The sequence below is a fragment of the Priapulus caudatus genome, unplaced genomic scaffold (assembly GCF_000485595.1).
Source record: "Priapulus caudatus unplaced genomic scaffold, Priapulus_caudatus-5.0.1 Scaffold143, whole genome shotgun sequence".
Lineage (NCBI taxonomy): Eukaryota > Metazoa > Priapulida > Priapulimorpha > Priapulimorphida > Priapulidae > Priapulus > Priapulus caudatus.
The window spans coordinates 226,586-246,752 of NW_014577204.1; the positions used below are offsets into that span (position 1 = coordinate 226,586).

A 20,167-nucleotide genomic window follows, 5' to 3' on the forward strand; every position below is an offset into this window, starting at 1 on the left:
AGATGGTCCTGTGTGGACCATCTCTTTTTTTCTCCTTATTTCAACCCCTGCATAGGCCCTATGTTTGTGTTACCAATAGCTCTACCTATGCAGCTCCTTCACTCCTACTACAGAGGTATCTAGGGAGTGAAGAGGCTACATGGATAGAGCTATGTATGTTACCAGGTGGTGGTTGTCTTTGCACATGCCACATCATAGGCCGACATTGTGGCATTTGTGAAAGACTCTGAAACATTCCTGATCTGTCTGAATGTTCTTGCGTTACTGGATCTTGGTCAGGTTGCAAGGGTGCCCCTTGGACCTAAAGTAAAATACAGTCGTTGTTACAACGTTAGTTTATAATCGTACTACATAAAATTATATAAAGCACAAATTACAAAAAATCTACTAAGTAATACTAGTAATACTACCTATCTTCTAAGTTCTAAGTTCTAGGTAAGAAGGTAGCCCGACCAGGCTGTGCGACGGATTGTCTATACAGATTGTATCCTAACCCTAGCGATACCGTTTCTTGGAGCTAGGTAAGAAGGCAATATTATTAATATTATGATTACGATTACGTCTGTGCTCAGGATCATACCAAAACTTTAATCAAAACCACTAACATCAGATCATCATCACGATGTATAACTTACGTTGAACATAAATCTATTATTAGCCATTCCAGTTGTTCATTAAAAACCGCAAATGGATATTTTGTGTTACTCGTGCTTCTACCAAATGCTAGTTCGTGTTTGTTTGCAAGTGACTTGTAGATGGACTCACGTCATTTGTCTCGTAATTCCCGTATGTGTCGCTGCTATGGTCTCCGCATTTGTCGAACGACATGGAGAACGTCTATATTAGGATACCATTTTTCAGATAGATGGCACTGCAGTACATAAATCGACAAATAATTTTCTATTGGAGAATAGTTAAACATTCGCATAAATCAGTACGTCATTTTGAGAGATTACGGATGATGGTGATAATGATGAAAAGGAAGAGAAGAAGCAGCAGCAGCAGCAGCTCTTCTATCTGCAGCAGCTATCCGCGGGCTATAGTACTAGTGCTACAGCAGCAGCAGCAGCAGGAGAAGAGAGACTAACAAAAGAAGCAGACGCGGAGAGCAATGGGTGAAGATGAAGAGGGAAGACGAGGAGTAGGAGGAGAAGCAGTGATAGCAACATGAGAAGCAGTGTGATGGTTAGGTGGAGGAAGAGGAGAAGGAAGTGGAGGAAGAGGGAGCAAAATATTTTCGGATATGATTTTGTTTTTGTTTTTGGCAGCAACATATTCGGTATTGTCAAAACCCTGAAATCATTACTCACTTCAAATTCGTAGTTTAGGATTTGCTACAAGATAATAGATCATTTATTGGCATTTCATAAACGATCACTTATATAAAGCGTATAATTATATTATTAGGAGTAAGATATTATGTATAGTTATTATATTAAATATATTTTGTAACAAAATATTTACAATAATCCGATGCTTCTCTGACGTCAACAAACTAAACGTTTATACTGCACAAAAATACCAGTCCAATATTTCATTTATCCAGTGCTTATTTAAAAAAAAATAGGTGACTGATAAACCTCATTGCATTTTTAATAGGAGCAAAGTGATCAACACAAATGTGTTTTATTATCAATGACATATGGGTATAGATGCCCATACGCACGTTCGCACGCACGCACGCACCCACATATACGCACGCACGCACGCACGCACATACGCACGCACATACGCACGCACGCACGCACATACGCACGCACATACGCACGCACGCACGCACGCACATACGCACGCACGCACATACGCACGCACGCACATACGCACGCACGCACGCACATATACGCACGCACGCACGCACATACGCACGCACGCACATACGCACGCACGCACACACACGTATTGCCTATGCGTATAAATATACGAGTCTGCTAGCGAGCCAGGATGTTGAACGTGGAAGCACTTACACGAATTAGAAAATCACCATATTATAGAGCCTTATCACATTGAAATACGTATTAGTAAACAAATGAACATATCTCTTATAGTAAAGGCTATACGGAAGCGAATAATCGCTTAGATCAATGTGCATAAAAGCTCTGTAGACGCGGGTACTATACAATAATTTTTACGATTCCATTTTCCGTTTATTATTTTTGCTGTGATATATGCGGGTCAATTGGCATTTCCTGCTGGCAGCCACGAGGGGATTGAGCTCTTCCGAGAAACCGACCCACTCCATGCTCTTACTCCCAGAGGGAGACACCTCGTACTGTAAAAATGTCAAGCAAAGAATTATGACGGCCAACGTGACAGAAAAAACTGTTATAAAGTTCAGCTGCACAACTCCTATACTCTTCATGCACGCACGCACACGCACACGCACGCACGTTGCATGGCTTTGTAGATTTGCAATATACGTTAATACGTTATACAATATACGTTAATACGTACGCGTGTGCTTGTGTGCGTGCTTCTGATATTTAGTATGAAAACTGTAATGCATATACAACTTATTAGTATTCTGTTTCTGGTAACTGTACCTGGGTGTTAACACAATTTGCATGATCCGTTGCAATGCTCACTGTCACTCCTATTTTGCTTGGTTTTCGGCTTATGCCTATATTGGGTCTGACATCTAATGCTTCTTTGCCTATATAACGAATAAGGAAATGATTTCAAGGGTTACATATGTATGCTAGCTTCGTGGTGAAAATATTAGATGGATTGCATTCTTTCAAGCCAAGTTAGGCACAGAATTGCCATGAAATTCTAATCTAATTTTAAATGCATCTTTCTTAATTAAAATTTCCAAATAGTCAACTACTAACTAAGTAACAAACCATTTGCCAAAAATGGTTGGAACTGAGCATAGTAGCATCCCATGTTAACATACACATAGAGCACATAGCACTATAATAACTACATACGCGAGTAAGTAGCCTACGTTTCACAACAATTCCTAGTATTAGTAATAATTCATTGGAAACCTTTACATGCCACTCGGTATACGCTATAGAAGCAATGACAATAGAGCACAATACAATACTGTAGTATGTTATAAACAAACCTACGATTCAGTCATTAATTTTATATACATCACATATACTCCAGGTTCACTTTATGAAGTTTTTTTTATATACTGTAAATTCTAATCAGTATAATACCACTATGGAGTAGTGCCCTTTGCTTGCGCAGCTTTTCCATCTCTTTATGTGTATCATGTATTACTCGTATCAGCTTTCTCCTCACTTTGAGCTATACGTAGTAACATAGAAATTATAATCGAATATTTTACATTGTGTGCAGTTCTTACACTGCGGTAATTAACGTCTATAAATTACGCTAACAAAGTACGTAAAAAAAGTTCTGCATCTGACTGATCTTTGCAATAAGCCCTACCCAATTCATGAAAATTCCATCAATGTGTTTGCTGATACTATACAACATATAATGTTACCACTGTAAGTGCAAACACACTAGTTAAACCGAGTGCGTAGTGGTGGTTGCGGTAAGGGTAGGTAGACCTACGCGTGCGCGTGCCTGGTGGTCGTATGCACACATTTACAGACCCCTGTTATGATAGCTACCTAGAGTCTAGAACATCATGACCCTAATATCTAATGTTACTATATGTATCACTCACAAGATACTTGCTAGTTTGATACGTTCCTTCTATGTTTCCGCAGTGATAACATTTTTAACAATTAAATTTAGCCAACACCTTTTCACTTTTGGTTCTTGGTTCCAAGACGTCGTCAACGTTTGGTGCTATTTGTTTGCTCCTTGGCGTGTCCGTAAATTCATACGGATCTGTTACTGCGTTTGCTATATACTTAGGACCATCTATCAAATATTCAATTTATAATTGTTTATTATAATTACAATTGTGTCATGTTTTGGATAGCAGACAGATTAAAAGTAAAAATCAAGTTGCTTGGAGAGCAAATATAATTGCAGACCGGCTTAATAACATTAAAGCCCTGTCTACACTAGCAAACTTTAGTTTGCAAAATCGAGCAAACTCCAAGTTTGGCAAGAAAAGTTTTCCAAAGTTTGCCAGTGTAGACCAGTTGACAAACTTCGGCAAACTAGTTTGCAGAAGTTTGCAGAAGTTAGGCCGTGCACCTTCTTGACAAACTAGTTTGCTCGAGTTTGCTGAGGTTTGGAATAACTCAGCCAATCAAATGACAGTTTGTAGTCATGTGATCCTGCAGATGAACAAACATTGGACATTGCACATTGGAATTCACAGTCAGTACCAGTAGTGTAGTGTAGTCAGTACCATAGTGTAGACAGGCACCACAAACTTCTCCAAACTTTGGCAAACTCGGAGTTTGCTCGAGTTTGCAAACTAAAGTTTGCTAGTGTAGACAGGGCTTTAGTTACATATAGCGATTTCATATCTGAATTTATGGAATTGGGGCTCTTATTTTTAGACATGTAAATAGATGAGGTTTTTATTACCTTTAATTTAAATAATTTTAATATACCATTACCGGTAGCATGTGGGAAGCCCCGTTGATATCCATAAGCACGTTTGTCAGGATATAAAGCAGACACATCAGAGTAGCATTTCATCGCAGCTGTGCCTTTCCTGGTTTGTGTGATTAACTTGCGATTTGTCGACATCTATCCAATGTATTGCTTGCATTTGCCAGTGTTACACAGTCTTGCCCCTGTCAAATCTAAAAGTTATGTCATTCATTCATTAGTATGATATAATAATGACTTATAGTGATATATAATTCGTATATATAATGCAATTCATACTCGGTATCACGTTTATCCAATTTAGAATAGCACTGGCGTTTTTCTCGGCATTAATAATCAAATACTAGGCCTACTCAGTTCAGTACTCTGCCCGGGCACTGCCAGTGCCAAGGACAATGCATAGATACTACCCCAATGGTAGTATCTATGCCATGGTCCATAGCCTATGGACAAGGACAGTCACAGCGCAGCCGCAGACTCACTCTGACACTCACTCAGTACTACCAGAGCATATAAATCATGGGGTATATATGTGATTTATATGCTCTGGTACTCAGGGAATATAAATTGCTCAATTTGCTGCTGATAATTATGGAAGTGCAGTGAGTGGGCCGACAGTGCCAGTGGCACTGGTACATGATTTAATAATTTAAAAATAATGAAAACATAATCTAATATATATTAATAATCATATTGACAATGTCCTGATATTGGTTGAGGTGTCATTAGACTAATTCATAATTGGGCATTGCCATTGGCATTGGTATAGCTCTAGCTAGTACTCTATATGTCTATAGCCCGCGTACAGTTGCCGCTGGCCGCTTGCCGCTTGCCGCTGGCCAGTGGCAACTGTACGTGGGCTATAGTACTAGAGCTAGCATTGGCATTGCCCATTGCCATTGCATTGGTTATTTTACAATATATTTACAATGTAACACATAGAGTTTAGACTAGTAGTAGTATAGTAATTAGTAATAGTAGTAACGATTAGCCTTTCGATTTCATTTAGGTTTATCTCTATTATATCTCGATTATATCTCTATATAATAACTTGTACTTAGTAACAATATACTACACAATAACTATATGTATGCTGTTATAGAATGTAGTATCGGACCTCAGTGATTACGATGAAACGCATATTTCAAGCGTTGCATGCCTGCTCTCGTCTGCAACTGAGGTCTGCAAGAGGGGTCTGCAACAAAAAACTGGTCTCGTTGCGCCATCTATGATTAATAAAAAACAAGCAATATAATATATTTATATATGCCCTTATTTATAGCTTACCTAGTCCAGAAGTAGGCACCATAAATGCAGAATTTTTAAAACACACAACTATATATTTTATAAACAAAGAAAGATAGTAACGATAAACATTCTCTAGTCTTCGGCAAGCAGTGGGCTAGCTATTTATTCTGTAGTAGTTGGTCAAGAATGCGCAAAGTGGCGCCACAATCGTTCTTTCAGCCATTTTATTGCTTAGCTTCGGTGTCTGATTTCGGCGTGGTTTTCATAATTTTAGATTTCTTATAAAGTATACGTCATAATGTCTCAAGGGAAGCAAGATAGACAACAGGATGAAGTAGGGTAAGCAAATGTTTTAATAGTTTAATTAATCAGCACGTATTTATTGAATTAAAATGTAACTTCGCGCACCTTGAAGTTGCACTATTCCAAATCTTGAGCCATAACAAAGCGATAGGCCTACAAATGCGTACGCTGTACATTGGCATTGCATAGGTACCTCGTAAAAATGTTAGAACAATTACAGTTAGTGCGAATTCCTAACACCCATCAAGTATATTTGCCCGTGACTTGATCTGAAACGCAGTAACGATATTTGTTTCGCTTGTATAAGTGGTTTTACTTTTAACAAACAGTATTAGTACTATTACAGGGCCCATTCCTATTTGACTACCCCAGGTTTAAAAACCCTAACCCTAACCCTAACCAAACTCACGACATGGGTGTGTAAACGCTACTTGTACCCTATTACAGTATTACAGTATTAGTATTACTATTACTATTAGTATTACTATTAGTATTACTATTATTAGTATTAGTAATAGTATTACTAGTTAGTAGTTGGTATACTATTACTACTACTAGCATTACTAGTTAGTAGTATTACTATTACTAGTTAGTAGTATCACTATTACTAGTTAGTAGTATTACTATTACTAGTTAGTAGTATCACTATTACTAGTTAGTAGTATTACTATTACTAGTTAGTAGTATTAGTTACTAGTTAGTAGTATTACTATTAGTATTAGTATTACTTTGTAATGTTTCTTCATTGTTGGCTGGAAACGGTTGGTCAATCCTAGTTTGGAACCCCAGTAATACATATACTATAGTTCACATATACGCTAAACTAGGATTGGGTCAAAAAAGTTGGAAAATAGCAAAGAGAAGTTTGTTCACGTCTAAAATATAGAGTGATGGGCTGTTTGTAAGCTCTCTTTTTTATCTTGATAATGATATGAATATGTAATTTGTCCATACAATTTTACGATCAGTTTTGGAAAATTGTTGATTTGGGTCATAGTTTTTAAAAGGAGAATTAATTCTTGGGTAATAGCTTAATAAATCTTAATCTTTAAATGAACTATTTCTTAATTTTAAATTGTACAATCAAGCAAAATGTAGCGAAATATAGTTTCACCTAATAGCGAACACGTTATTGAAAATTACCATGTTTTCATGCTGTTATGGTATATAACATAGCAACGACGGTTAGCTACAAGACCGGTTAGGAAGACTGTTTGAAATCATTGCTTTGAAATTAGTCGATAATTTTATAAACTTTAATTGTTTGTTACAGGAAAATGTTTGTTGGCGGGCTTAGTTGGAAGACGACACAGGGTAAGTAAAGTATTTCATTTCAAAGTTTTTTATCATTAGCTTAAAGTAATTATTGCGAGAGTTTTCCAGTGTTTTCCCTATTTTCATGATACCTAGCGTTATTGCTTGTGTAACAGCAATTGTCTAGAGTAACGATAAAATGCCGTAAAACCTTCGTATTCACCAAAACGTGCACAATTACAATTTTGCGTTCTGTTTTGTTTACCGTTGCCATCTCTCCGACTTTCTCGCGGTAGCCGCGAGACATCTATCAGGGTGCAGTAATGCATACTGTCGCACCGTAGAAATCAGGTCAGAGTGTAAACACAGACGTTCATACTAGCGTAACAGCAGTGTAGTACTAATACCGCGTAAAGTCTGTTATTAGAGAAGCATGTGGATTACCAGTCAGATAGTAACACGGGAATGACAATGACAGAAAGTGCTCTGAATTATTGACATAGAAGGTCAATAATATTTAGCACACAGAATTGCACGCCCTTTGTTTTAATTATGCACTTGGTTTGAAGGCGCCATTTGTATTTTGGATTGTCGGCATACGATAATAATCGGAGCTGGTATGATGTGGTCGAATCCATTTTTCTATGCTATAACTGCATAAAATCTTAGTGTTTTTAATGTTGGTCTAATTAGTGATGTTTCCGCTGTCAGGTGAGATTAAATTCACCTATATTTTTTTTGGATTGAGTGTTTCTGAGCAAAAATCTTGCAATACTTCCTTTAAAGTTTGCTGAGTTATTCTTGGCTTTAAAATATGTATAATGTGATGTTTCATCAAAATGGGCGGCGGCAGGTTCATGGCAATTTTTCGGCAATTGGCTAGTCTAATTTGGCTTTGCCCTACGTGAGCTGCTTTGATATGTTGTTATTACAGCAGTGACTTAGGGGGCATATATCATCATGGCAGCTGACCATATTAACTCTCTGTATAATATTATGTATATTATACGATGAAGGCTGTTAGACATGTATTCAAGTTGAAACCATGTATTAATATGTGCGATACAATTCTCCAATTGTATTTACTTGTCAAAATTTTAGGATTCAATACATCGATTTTACAAAATGTAATGTATACAGTTTTACACCCTTTGTATACATGTCCTATGAGTATCGTGACATCTACAGTTTATTACATTGATTACATTTACATCATCATGTGCAGTTATGTAACATAGCTTAGTGGGTTTGTTGTGCTGTAATAAATTACGATCTTTCTTTCTTGTAGAATCGCTGCACATCTACTTCAGCAAGTATGGGGAGGTAGTCGACTGTGTCGTTATGAAAAATCCGGAGACCGGCAAGTCACGAGGATTTGGTTTTGTCACATACAAAGATCCGAGTTGCTTGGAGACCGTGCTATCCATACAACCTCACCTGCTTGATGATAAACAGATTGATCCGAAAGCGTGCAATCCACGTGGTTCACAGAAGGTAACATGTTACTAGTATTTGTAAAAACATGTCTGGAAAAAGTATAGGTAAACATTTTTCTGTGTAACACAGCAGGATTTTTATTCGATAATCTGGGAATGCCAAAGCATTACTAATCTCTAAAAGTGCTTCATCCCTATAAGTTTGGTGGAAGTATGGCTCAGGCATGCCGTGTGTGGGTACCGTACAGAAAAAAAGACAGATCCACATAATAATTTTAGTGGCACCATGTCTTGCAAGGAAATTCAGTTACTGTCCAGATGTGATTCCTAGTCGTCACTGATAAAGTATGTCCGTGTTGTTTGTGAATGTATTGCTACAGAACCTTTGTCTGATTTCACAATGCCCATTCTCTTACAGAAAACTTCACATGTGACTAAGGGAAAGAAGATATTCGTTGGAGGTCTTGCACCGACTGCAAGCGAGAATGATCTAAGAGAGTTCTTCTCAAAATATGGCAATGTAAGATTTTTCTTGTGAAATATTCCATACGTGTAGCGTGGGCGACAGGGTCATGGTCAGTCTGGAAATTGGCTAGTGTCTAGTTTGGCTTTGCCCTACGTGAGCTGCTTTGATATGTTGTTATTACAGCAGTGACTTAGGGGGCATATATCATCATGGCAGCTGACCATATTAACTGTCTGTATACTGTTATGTATATTATACAATGAAGGCTGTCAGACATGTATTTAAGTTGAAACCGTGTGTAATATGTGTGATACAATTATTCAATTATATTTTCTTGTCAAAAATATAAGATTCAATACATCAATTTTACAAAATGTAACGTATATACAGTACTATACACCCTTTTGTATGAGTATCATGGCATCTAAAGTTTATTACATTGATTACATTTACATCTGTCTTTCTTTTTATTATTAAAACTAATGTTTGTTGTGCTTTCATAAAGGTGACGGAGGTTAGCATCATGTATGACCAACAGAAGCAGCGTTCTAGAGGTAAGACAGATTTGAACCTTCGTACTCTACGATTGACATGCTAATCATAAAAGGAAAAACTGGAGAGAAAAATACGAAAATAAATAAAAATCTGATTAGTTGTAACAATGTTGAGAACTATGTAAACTGTATCAATTCAGTCACAGCTTTGCAAAAAAAAATTTTGAAACAATCAAAATGCCACCCACCGATCTATTCTGTTAACAAAATCATGAAAGAATTAACTTTACATGTGTCCCACTTGTATCAGCAACGTGCTAATGGTGATTTCAAAAATGTGCAGAGTGATAAAAATTGTCAAATTATGATGCTAAATTTGTAAGTGTCGTATGTATAGATATATATATATATATATATGACAATCAAATGCATGTATTAGTTCTGATACAATGTTTGGAACAACTCCATAGAAACTATATATAAAGTCTTTTAAATCATAAAATAGATTTACTTGGTATATTCCATTTACAGTTTCAAATATAATTTAAGTAATTTAATTATAAGTACTCTAACATGTAAATAACACGTGTATCACATATAGTACTCTATATATCATATATATACTTTATTATTAATTATAAATAATATTACAAAGTTTTAAGTTTATAAGTAATAGTTGGATTTAGGAGTGTGTTTTGCACACTTTGGTGGAAAACTTACTTATCAAGACTTTTTTATTTAAAACCCACTATAAGGTTGTGTTTGAACCCATGATGACAGTTAAAACTAAACTAGAGGTCAATATTATTCAGTAAAGGCAAAAAATTTGCTAAGAATTGAAGACCCAAGTGAAATTGGTTTAAGAAGTAGGTATTTCTTAATATCATTATGTATGTGGAAATTAGATTTTGGAACTTTGGAGCTGGAAATCTTCAGTGGCTCTTGTCTTTTCATGCGATTGGATGAGTGTGCATTCACACGTATTCACAATACACATGTCATTCGTTTTTTTTTTACCAAGTTGTGATAATAAGTTGTTATATTGCTCAGAAGATTTGCAGCTTTCTTAATGGTGCGCAGATATTTTATGGTAATTGCTACTTTGGTGTTTAGTCTGTAATGTATTTAAGTGCTTTTACTTTTACTTAGGTACTGTATCGAAGTCTCATCCTTAGAGATAGCCTGAAGTCTTCCCTAGTACTGACAAACACACTGTAGTGCATTTAGAAAGTGTACATATTCATATCTCGTGACTTGGGGGTCATTTTGTACCTTTTTGTGCCAACTTGAAGTTGGTGAAGGAAGCATAATATTCACCTAATATTGTCGTGAAGTTATCACTATGTGTTAACATTTGTTATCTTTTGTATAGAAGTCATTCATGCATAGTTGATGCTAACAACATCAGATGCATTTAAAAGCAAGTCCAGTTGCAATACTACACAGTACACACTACACTTTAATCCTTAATGCTAGTCCAGTTGTAGAACAGTTGTCCTGCTTTTCATCTTTCACCAGTATCTATTTTACAGTTCCAACATTCCCCAAGTTTAAATTGCTCTGATATTTTCTTATATTCAGATGGGTGGGATTTTCTTCCTCTTCTACTCCACCTCCACCCTCTTCTGTTTTATCGTCGTCATTGTCATCACTATCACAATACTTTCTTCTTTAGTTCTTTATGACTTGTCATCCATTGATTAGGTAGATCTCTCCGAAGGGAACACGTACCATCACTGACTCCTATGCGTGTCAATGTTGTGGGCAGTTATTTCAATCTCATGCAAGTTTATTCTGTCTTTCTATTAAAAGGGGTTTCTACTCTGCCAATACTTTGAGACTCAATCATAAAATCCATCATAAGTTGCTTGCAGTGTGTTTGTCAGTGAATTGAAGCCTATTGGTCAAGCATAGGCCTAGAATATGATTAAAGCTTTCCTACTGCCCACCTTGTGGTGATTTAGGCTTTGGATTTGTATCATTCGACTCGGAGGAGGCTGTAGAGAACACTGTAGCCGAACACTACATCAACATCAATGGCAAACAGGTTTAGTTATATTAATACTTTTCCTATTTAAGTGCGGTACGGGTAGGGCTTCCAGCACTTCTGAAAAAGTCTGAGTGTGTCTGATTGTTGTTTGAACGTTTTGGAACATCTGTTAGGGAATGATAGACTTTTTGAGAAGAGCTGGTTAAGTTATTACGGTTGTAAGTTTGTTTTAAGCGACCAGCTGCAGCAGGCAGTTATGGTATGTGAGAGACAGGCTGCAGGAAATGATTTCGTTGTATCTTGTAGCTGAATGAGCGAATCTTGCACTCACCTAGCTCTCACCATAGTAACAGATGCCTGCTGCAGTTGGCTTACTTAACCACTACTAGTGCTGGCTTTTTACTGAAGAGATCTGTGAGGCTTCACAATTTGGTAGTGTGAATTGACGTTCACTAAAGAAATTAAGTGAATGCTTCCAGTTTTCTTCTCTAGACTGTAAGGTAAATACATAGCTAGATGTATAAATAGCAAGTAATAGAATATAATGTAAATATAATTACATATATATATTGGCATTTTTGCCATTATTTACATCTGGAGTGTCTGGTGCAAATGTGGAAACATAACTGCCTATGAAAGCCGGATGATGCGGAGGGCTTAATCAATAGCGTTAATGTGCCCTGTTTATGTTTATGTTTTTTAACTATAATATGGTACTACTGCGATAGATTTACGGTATGATTGTGTTATTCGTTATCATCAAGCTGCTAATCTTGTATTGTGTGATTGCGCGACTCACTAACGGCCACACGTCTCGGAATCGCAGCGGTCTGAATCACTGTCACCGCGCCACTAAATCTTGTTGCGTTTCAGGCTGAGATCAAACGCGCCGAGCCGCAGAGCGGACGTGGAGACGGTGGCGGTCGTGGCGGTGGCGGAGGCGGCGGCGGCGGCCGGTCCTTCAATAACATGGGCACCTGGAACCAGTCCAATGGCAATGGTCAGATGGGCGGCGGCATGCCCCAGGGCTGGGGTGGAGGACCGCAGGGAGGCGGCTGGGGGCAACAAGGTGAGCGGTCAAATCCACGTGCATGCTTGCTCTCCGCTGATGTATAAACTCATGGAAGCAATGCCAACTGTGTAGCAAACAGTGTTCTCATTAGGAACCGGCCACCGGCCGAATTGACTGTCTACTCTGCTGTTTCGGCCGGTTACAATTGGCTCAAGTATGATATTAAAAAAAAAAAAAATTTATTTGCATTTAGTTTGCTCTAAATATTCTCCCAAGTGAAAGTGTTTTATGAGCTACTACTAATAAATCAGTTGAGTATATTTGTATGCATGTTATGTGCACAAGAAGCATTGTTAGCTCATCTGACATAGTCAGATGCAGCTTGTAGAATCGCATGATCGTCCGTGCGTCCGTCCGTGCGTCAACAGTTGGGCACAAATCTTAACCGCTCGACGTACGGTCACGATATTTGGGACGTGGGGGGGTAATCCGAAAACGAGTTGGGATGGTGAAGCTGGGGGGTCAAAGGTCAAAGGTCAAGAGGTGTAAAAAGAAGGGGGAACATTCACTCCTTAACTTAAGGTATAGGAGGAAATGCAGAATTGCGGCACAAATCTAAACGGCTCGACCTAGGCTCGTGATAGTCGGTGTATAGCATCATGGTAGGAAAGCCATACTGTGCCGAAATTGGAGGTCCACAGGTCAATGGCACAGGGCAGATTTTAGACATTTTCTGAGGACATGGTCTGACGGAGCGATTGAAAAACTTTTTGTTTCAGCGTGACCTAGCATTTTTAATGGCTTTATTGAAAGGACCATGAAATGTCCCTTCTGCTGACATGCAGCAAGATAAGTGTCGATAACCTTTTGACCCTCAAGAGGAGGTTAAACTTGGATTTTTGACTGTCTGTTAGAAAGAATTTGACTGCCGGGTTTGCTAGTAGAATCTATACATGCCTGGAGTATGAGGCTACAATGTCACAGTGAAATTTCAAAAGCTAAATTTGGTTAAAGAAGGTGTATGTTCCTTAAATCGTATAATTTCTCTTGTCATTCTGTACTGTCAGTATGTTACAGTAACTATGCCATGCCAGTGGCTGCTGCCAGTGCATGTGTTGTGGCAGTTTTTGCCTGCGTTAATTGGTTACAGGTGGCAGCTCTCTATTGCAATTTGCAGCCTGTAGGCTTGCGTAGGTAAATGGATGAGTGCTTACCTATTCTGTCTTGCAAATAGTTGTTGCTACTACGTATGATGGGAGCTTCCATCTTTAATCTGAAGACACTTAAACGTACGCGCGCATCTCGTGCAACTTCACAACGATCCCAACGAACATTCTTGAGAAGGTTCCTGATACCATCCCTGTGGCATTCCACTGTTTCGGCGTGTATGTGAAACACATTGGGACTAACAGGGTTTACTAGAATCCCACCACTCCACCACAGAGTCACCGCAGTAGACGTTAGATGAGCGCTGTCGCTCTGCGGCACTTGTTTTGTTTTTGAGTAACGCTATTTACGTACTTAATTGTCTAACTCTTATAATTACTAAATCGTCATAATTTGGAAACTTTTGGTGAACTCTGAATGTACCCGGAGAAACCAAATTGGAAAAAAGGGCCATACTGTAATCCAAATGTGTCTGTTTACTGCAGCTCAGAATACACCAGATTGCATCTCAGAGCATCTAGGGTACCCCCAAACCCCCCGCCCGCACTCCCCCACGGCCTGTTGCAAAAGCATTTCGGCCTGTTACTATAAAAGATAATGAAAACCCTGAGCGAATGTAAGATGAGCTTTTGTGTATGTCAAGTTCCACGACTTTGAATTTAAACCGAACAACGTTTTATCGTAGTGCAGCGAGTGGTAGCACGGCAGTGACTGCAAGATGAACACAATCTCTCTGCGCTGATTTAAGTGTAACACAAGCAATCTACTTAATATGCTAACAACTGCCTTACTATGTAGGCTTCATGCCCCAAGGACAATGGGGCCAGCAACAGTTTGGAGGCCAGTGGGGTCAGGGATTCCCTCAACAGCAACCCTTCATGCCGAATCAAGGTATGCGGTTGAGCGAGTTGTGTCAGCACACTGTTCACTGGTAGTTGCTTGCTGCTGTTGTTGTGTCTAATTGGCCAGGGTTTATCAATCTGTACCCACGATCATGTACACTTGGTAGTTAGCGATGGGAATTGAAACTGCTGCACTCAATTTCGATTGTGAATACTAGGCACTGCCTAATACTAATACATCTGGTGCATGTACTGTTCCAAGCTATCTATAATGTAAGAAAGTAACCAGAGAAATGTTTAAAACAGTTCTAGGCCTATTTCATCAATATCTATCTTGTTTTTGTAGAGTGGAACTTGTGGTTCGTAGACAGTAGAACGTAACAGTTGTATAAACGGTGACAATTATAGTTTTATTATAAACACGGTTAGCAACAGTGTACACATACCAGTCAGATGTAGCCAACGTCTCCCGTTGTCCCCAAAACCCCTGTCTTTTATCCGTCCGCATCGTCGTCTGACCTGTTTGCTTGTTTGTGTCGCAGGTCGTGGGTACAACGACCGGTCGCGACTACCATCCGATGGTACCCCCTTAATGATGGCTGTTTGATAAACTCAGCCGCATTCTTGTTGAAGTTAATGTGTTTGTACCATTTTGAAATGCCTTCTGTCCACGTTAATTTATGTCTACTCTTAAGTATGCAGCTAATGTCTTCTGGGCCCATCGCCGGCCGTCCCTGAACAATTGCATAGTTAATGTGCCAAATTCCCCCCTCTTAGCTAAAACACCGTACTACATTTCACCCCGCCCTAAGAAAAGTTGATGAAATCGGATAAGCCCAGTCTCCAGACTAGAAGAAAACCCTCTATGAAATTATGGGCGGATGGCTTATGTGAGCCACGGAAAATGTGAAAGGCTGTACTATCATCGTGATATGTGTGCTTGTAACTGTAAACGCTCAAGTATGTAATCGTAACATGCTGAAAAACTAACCGCAACCATACAATAGCATAAAATATAGTCAACCCGCAACCGTAACATTATAGCACATCGTCATAACCCGTATTTCCGTAAAAAAATCGCGTGCAACGCTCATCGCTTAATAAAACACTGGTCATTTCTATAATAATATCAATAAGATAGCATCCGCGTACTATCGTGGGAAACATATCGTGTCTCCTCGCAAGGACACCACGTCGAACTGTCACCAATCGCGTAACATAAAATGCACAATAGCTAAAAACAAAATGTCGTATAATATTCACAGTCACATACAAACGTTAAAACTCGCAAACAAAAATTATAGCTTGTGGACAAAAGTTTAAATTCGCCGATAAAAGGTTATAGATCGCATACAAAAGTGAAAATTCGCGCAAAAGGTTATAATTTGTGTAAAACGTTATAATTCACGTAAAAGGTTATAAATTGAGCATGACCGCCTCCTCATCAAGGAATATGATATTCGCTACAAATTATGCTAACAAAACGTGGAAAAGAAAAGTGAGAGGAAGAGAAGTTAGAGAATGAATATATCAATACTTTACATGGGAGAAATACCCGTTTGTCCCTTTCGCTACTACTGCCATAACCCGTTAGTTTGAGAGGGGTGAGGTTTGTCCAGCTCAATGATTATACCACGATAACTAGCGACCAACGAACCCACTTAGCAACCATCTAAGTAGGCTCCCTCCAACAAAATAAACCAATGTGGTTCGTAGACAGTAGAACGTAACAGTTGTATAAATGGTGACAATTATAGTTTTATTATAAACACGGATAGCAACAGTGTACACATACCAGTCAGATGTAGCCAAATTCCCCCTCTCTCTCCTCTTAGCTAAACTACCGTACTACATTTGTAATAAATAATTGTCACGTCTTTTAAACTCGATGATTATTAGCAAGTCGTTTTTTCGAAAATTTGGTTGTTGCAACATTTGTTTACAATTGGGACATCCGTAAGTATACTGCTCATTGCATTGAATTTTTCTTAAATTTCAGGAGCTGGCGGTGCGGGTGGAATGGGGCAGGGCTTTGGCCAGTTCCCACAGCAGAACCCACAGCAGCAGGCTGCCATGTACTCACAGCAGCCATCCGGAAACTGGACACAGCCGCAGCAGATGGTACCACAAGGCCAGAGCATGCCAGCTCAAATGCCATCGCAGATGGGACAGATGCCTCCAAATACAAACTTTGGTACGGGCATTTCTGTAGCTTTACTACCACCCCCGATGTCTTTGACTACCATGCTGTCAGGAACGACATGTTTCACTGGCAATCTATAAAAAGTGTACATGCGTGTACAGGTTAGGATGTTAGTAGGAAATAATTAGTATGAGTATTAATGCTGTAGCACCTCTAGTATAAAATTAGAATTAGGTGGTGCTTAAAAGAATTTTCCACAAGGTTTTAGGCTAATTTTATACTCCTGTCATGACGTATATGTCCGGTTTGTATTTTTAGTGTGCTGCAGTTTCATCTTGAGATTCATCTAGAATGCATATCAATCGTAGCTTTTTCCTTTCAACAGTGCTGTACCTATTTACAATAGCAAATACTATTATGATTAGGTTATTCCTTGATACAGGATGTATTCAGTCTTCAGGCAGTATGTTCAGTGGCAGTCTGTTACATCACAGTCCAGCTTGCTTTCCATAGACTAAGCTTTGCGTGTTTGCAGGCATGGGCAGCTACCCTCAGGAGCAGTCTAGCTACGGCCCTGCGCGGGGGGGCGTTGCTCCGGATACCAGCAGCAGTGCAAGCGCCACCCCCCAGTCACAGTATGGAGCTAGTAAGTTCCTGCCCGACTGTTCAGTGTTTGGTCTACATATCGCCCTGTGCTGCCTCTGCCTGTGCTGTCGTTTGGTTCTTTGTGTCTTGTTCTCTATTCAGGGTTTCTTCTACATAGGAGGCACTGCGGCGCACCGCCGTTTTCAAATTTAACAACGCCGTTGTGGAAATGTTCCTGTATTTACCCGCCGTTGTCAAAATAGTGTCAATCCAAAAATAAATAGATCACCACGTGCTTCTGACTATATACATGGAAAATCGTAATGAAATTCACAGCAACGTTTCTTTTTGTGTGCCGGCACACTCGTGTGTCATTCCCGATTGCAGCTTTTTTCTCGATTCCAGGAAAGTTTTGCTGTCGCTCCCTCATACCAGCGGTGCCCACCCCTACATATACAGCAATAAGCATGCCCACGCGACTAACAATCAGTGCATTGCCCCCCCCCCCCCCCCCGTACTTCAATCAATGCCGCCCCAGCCAGCAAGCACGAGTCACGATGTGCACAGCCACGGACCTGGGTAACAGGGGTGTCGCGGGCTGCTTTTTTTCTTTTTTTTTGCGTGAGAATACGTGGGGCATACGGGAGTGCGGGAGAATGGGTCCAGCTGCCAGAACCCCCCTCTACCTCTCTCTCCCCGCGTCTGCCTGCAGAATCCACATTCGTGCTTACTGCACGCCTTTGAATCCATCCTGTGCGTTTTTCCCCCAAACTGGCCATTACCGCCGTTGTCTAATTTTCCCTCAAAAGAAACCCTGCTATTATAGTGTTTTTAATGGACAGGTGCCCTTGCTTGACCCGTTTTGCTCCGGTTGTGGCGTCCTGTTATCCGTAGTATTAATTTCCACGAACGACGATTGTAGTCGCTTCCTTTCTGTCCGACATCCCAGGATTTAACTGCCACGTCACAGTGGCAGGGAACCATCTCCCCCCCCCCCCATAACACTCACCAAGTCCCGGTTAGCTCACACTAGGCGAAAGATTTCGAAGCTTGTTCGCTTTTGCATGTCTGTCGCACGTTTCGGTGCTTGACACAACCGTGGTCTGCAGGAGCGCAGCGATGCACGCTGTGTCGTGTGTCGGCATGTTGCGAGACGGTAGTTCCTTTGCCGCGCTGCATGTTACTGCGCTGGCATAGGTTTTATATCCGTATTGAACTAGACGTGAACCTATGATTATCAGCAGGTCCGGTGTTGAAGCGTGGTTTAAGTCTGTCATTGGAGCTATTGCAACTTATCAAATTTACCGATATTTCACAAGTATTCAGTGGATTGTTGTTTTACAGATTATAACTATGCTCAACCTGGATTCCAAGGCAACATGCCCGGAATGGCAACTCCAGGTGGTGGACCACAGGGTGATAGTCCCGTTGTCTCCCAAACTCCACCAACACAGGGTAAATTAAAATTCAGTTGTATTAGAGTGTGAGACTACTTATCTCACTGAGAGTTATTAGTTATATTAACCATGAAGTTAAGTCATTACTGTACAGGTCCAACAATCCACAGTCTTATATTTGTTGTTTGATATTAATGAGAATTGGCTGAAAGCCGTAGATTTGAACATTGTTGGTGTGGTATGTGCTTAGGGATGGCAGAGCTTATGCTGAATTGTGCTGATATGTGACCGCTATACTGTTTGCTTCCAGTGTACCAGTCGCCTCAAGGGATGCCAGCCCAACAGACAACTCCAGCAGGGTACACACGAGACCCACGGGTCTCCCAGAGCAACAGCACCCCAAGCTTCCATCCCTATCGGCGACAGTAGAACAAGCAATGTCGAACAGCTGAGTGTGAATAGCTCCGTACTGTGAAGGAGAGATCCCTTCTCCACCTATGGGATTAACCTGAGCTATACAGCATGGGTTTTCTTGTTGTTGAAATAATTTGTTGTGAATCTTCTTGTAATGTAACAGGCCCAAATAGGCCTTCACTATGAGGTATCAAAACACACAATGTCACCAAGTTTATATCTTTCAACCAAGAACTAGTTCAATTCCAAGTGTTTGTCATTGTGAGAGAAGGATGATTTCAGTTTACGGCGTACAACGGTATGGGCCCAACGGTATTTTCCAGGGTGGATTTCTACCTTGCGGAATTCCTTCCATTTTTTAAGACATGTCATCATGTCTCTGTGTTTAGTTTTATGTTTTATGATTCACTACTGGTCAAGATCTGATGTTGGAGACCATTGATATAGGGGGCGAGAATGTAAAGGGGGAGGGTTTGCACTGGTATGTGTGTGTCTTGTGCACGTCGTCTTATGTGTTTGATGTTTTAAACTAGTGCAAGGCAAGGTCATGTTAATTTGTGAGACATTGGTGTCATTTGTAAATATGAAAAGTTTTTTTTATACCATCATAAAATTTAGTTTCACCGGAACCATAATCATTCTAATTGTGTTGGAAATCTCCTAACATCTGCAGAAAAACGTGAATTCAGTAATTCATTTAATTTTAACCATACTGCAAAAGTGCAAAATATTATTGCCTAGTGCATGTAGTGTGTTTTAGATTTAGGAGTCCAGACACATAGATTACACAACTGTTAATTATCACTAGAAGAACACCATGTTAATGCTGTGTGTTGTGTTCAATTAAATGTGATTCATTATAATTGTCAGCCTCCCTTGTATGTTGCGTGAAAAAAAATAAAAGTACGTAAAATAAGGTAGCCCT

The 20,167-nt window shown here is 39.6% G+C and overlaps 3 protein-coding genes across 5 annotated transcripts in view; 1 reads left to right on the forward strand and 2 right to left on the reverse strand.

Moving 5' to 3' along the window:
- LOC106806136 (ribonuclease 3-like) overlaps positions 1-724 on the reverse strand; it is a 19,398-nt gene extending 18,674 nt beyond the window's left edge. The window contains exons 1-2 of the mRNA XM_014807994.1: positions 636-724; positions 163-301 (exon numbers count right to left, since the gene is read on the reverse strand). Of these exons, the coding sequence (XP_014663480.1) occupies positions 163-301; positions 636-662 (166 nt within the window). The 5' untranslated portion in view covers positions 663-724. The remainder of the gene's footprint in view (positions 1-162; positions 302-635) is intronic.
- A 1,167-nt stretch (positions 725-1,891) lies between these two features.
- LOC106806128 lies at positions 1,892-5,667 on the reverse strand. 2 transcript variants are annotated; one of them, XM_014807982.1, is made up of 6 exons: positions 5,609-5,667; positions 4,497-4,685; positions 3,722-3,843; positions 3,165-3,255; positions 2,541-2,650; positions 1,892-2,269 (listed from the first exon to the last, which is right to left on the reverse strand). In XM_014807982.1, exons 2-6 carry the CDS (start codon positions 4,627-4,629, stop codon positions 2,126-2,128), a joined length of 600 nt encoding a protein of 199 aa, XP_014663468.1. In that variant the 5' UTR covers positions 4,630-4,685; positions 5,609-5,667; the 3' UTR covers positions 1,892-2,125. The 2 variants fall into 2 exon arrangements, 1 of the variants encoding a protein (XP_014663468.1); XR_001393503.1 differs by lacking the exons at positions 3,165-3,255; positions 3,722-3,843.
- Positions 5,668-5,938: 271 nt separating this feature from the next.
- LOC106806130 (DAZ-associated protein 1-like) lies at positions 5,939-20,162 on the forward strand. 2 transcript variants are annotated; one of them, XM_014807983.1, is made up of 12 exons: positions 5,940-6,078; positions 7,316-7,356; positions 8,585-8,790; positions 9,151-9,252; positions 9,704-9,752; positions 11,657-11,739; positions 12,556-12,751; positions 14,660-14,752; positions 16,703-16,897; positions 17,382-17,492; positions 18,776-18,886; positions 19,139-20,162. In XM_014807983.1, the coding sequence occupies exons 1-12, from the start codon at positions 6,038-6,040 to the stop codon at positions 19,255-19,257; spliced, it is 1,347 nt and encodes a 448-aa protein (XP_014663469.1). In that variant the 5' UTR covers positions 5,940-6,037; the 3' UTR covers positions 19,258-20,162. The 2 variants fall into 2 exon arrangements, with proteins under 2 accessions (XP_014663470.1, XP_014663469.1); XM_014807984.1 differs by lacking the exon at positions 17,382-17,492 and having other exon boundaries at positions 5,939-6,078.
- Positions 20,163-20,167: the final 5 nt, after the last annotated feature.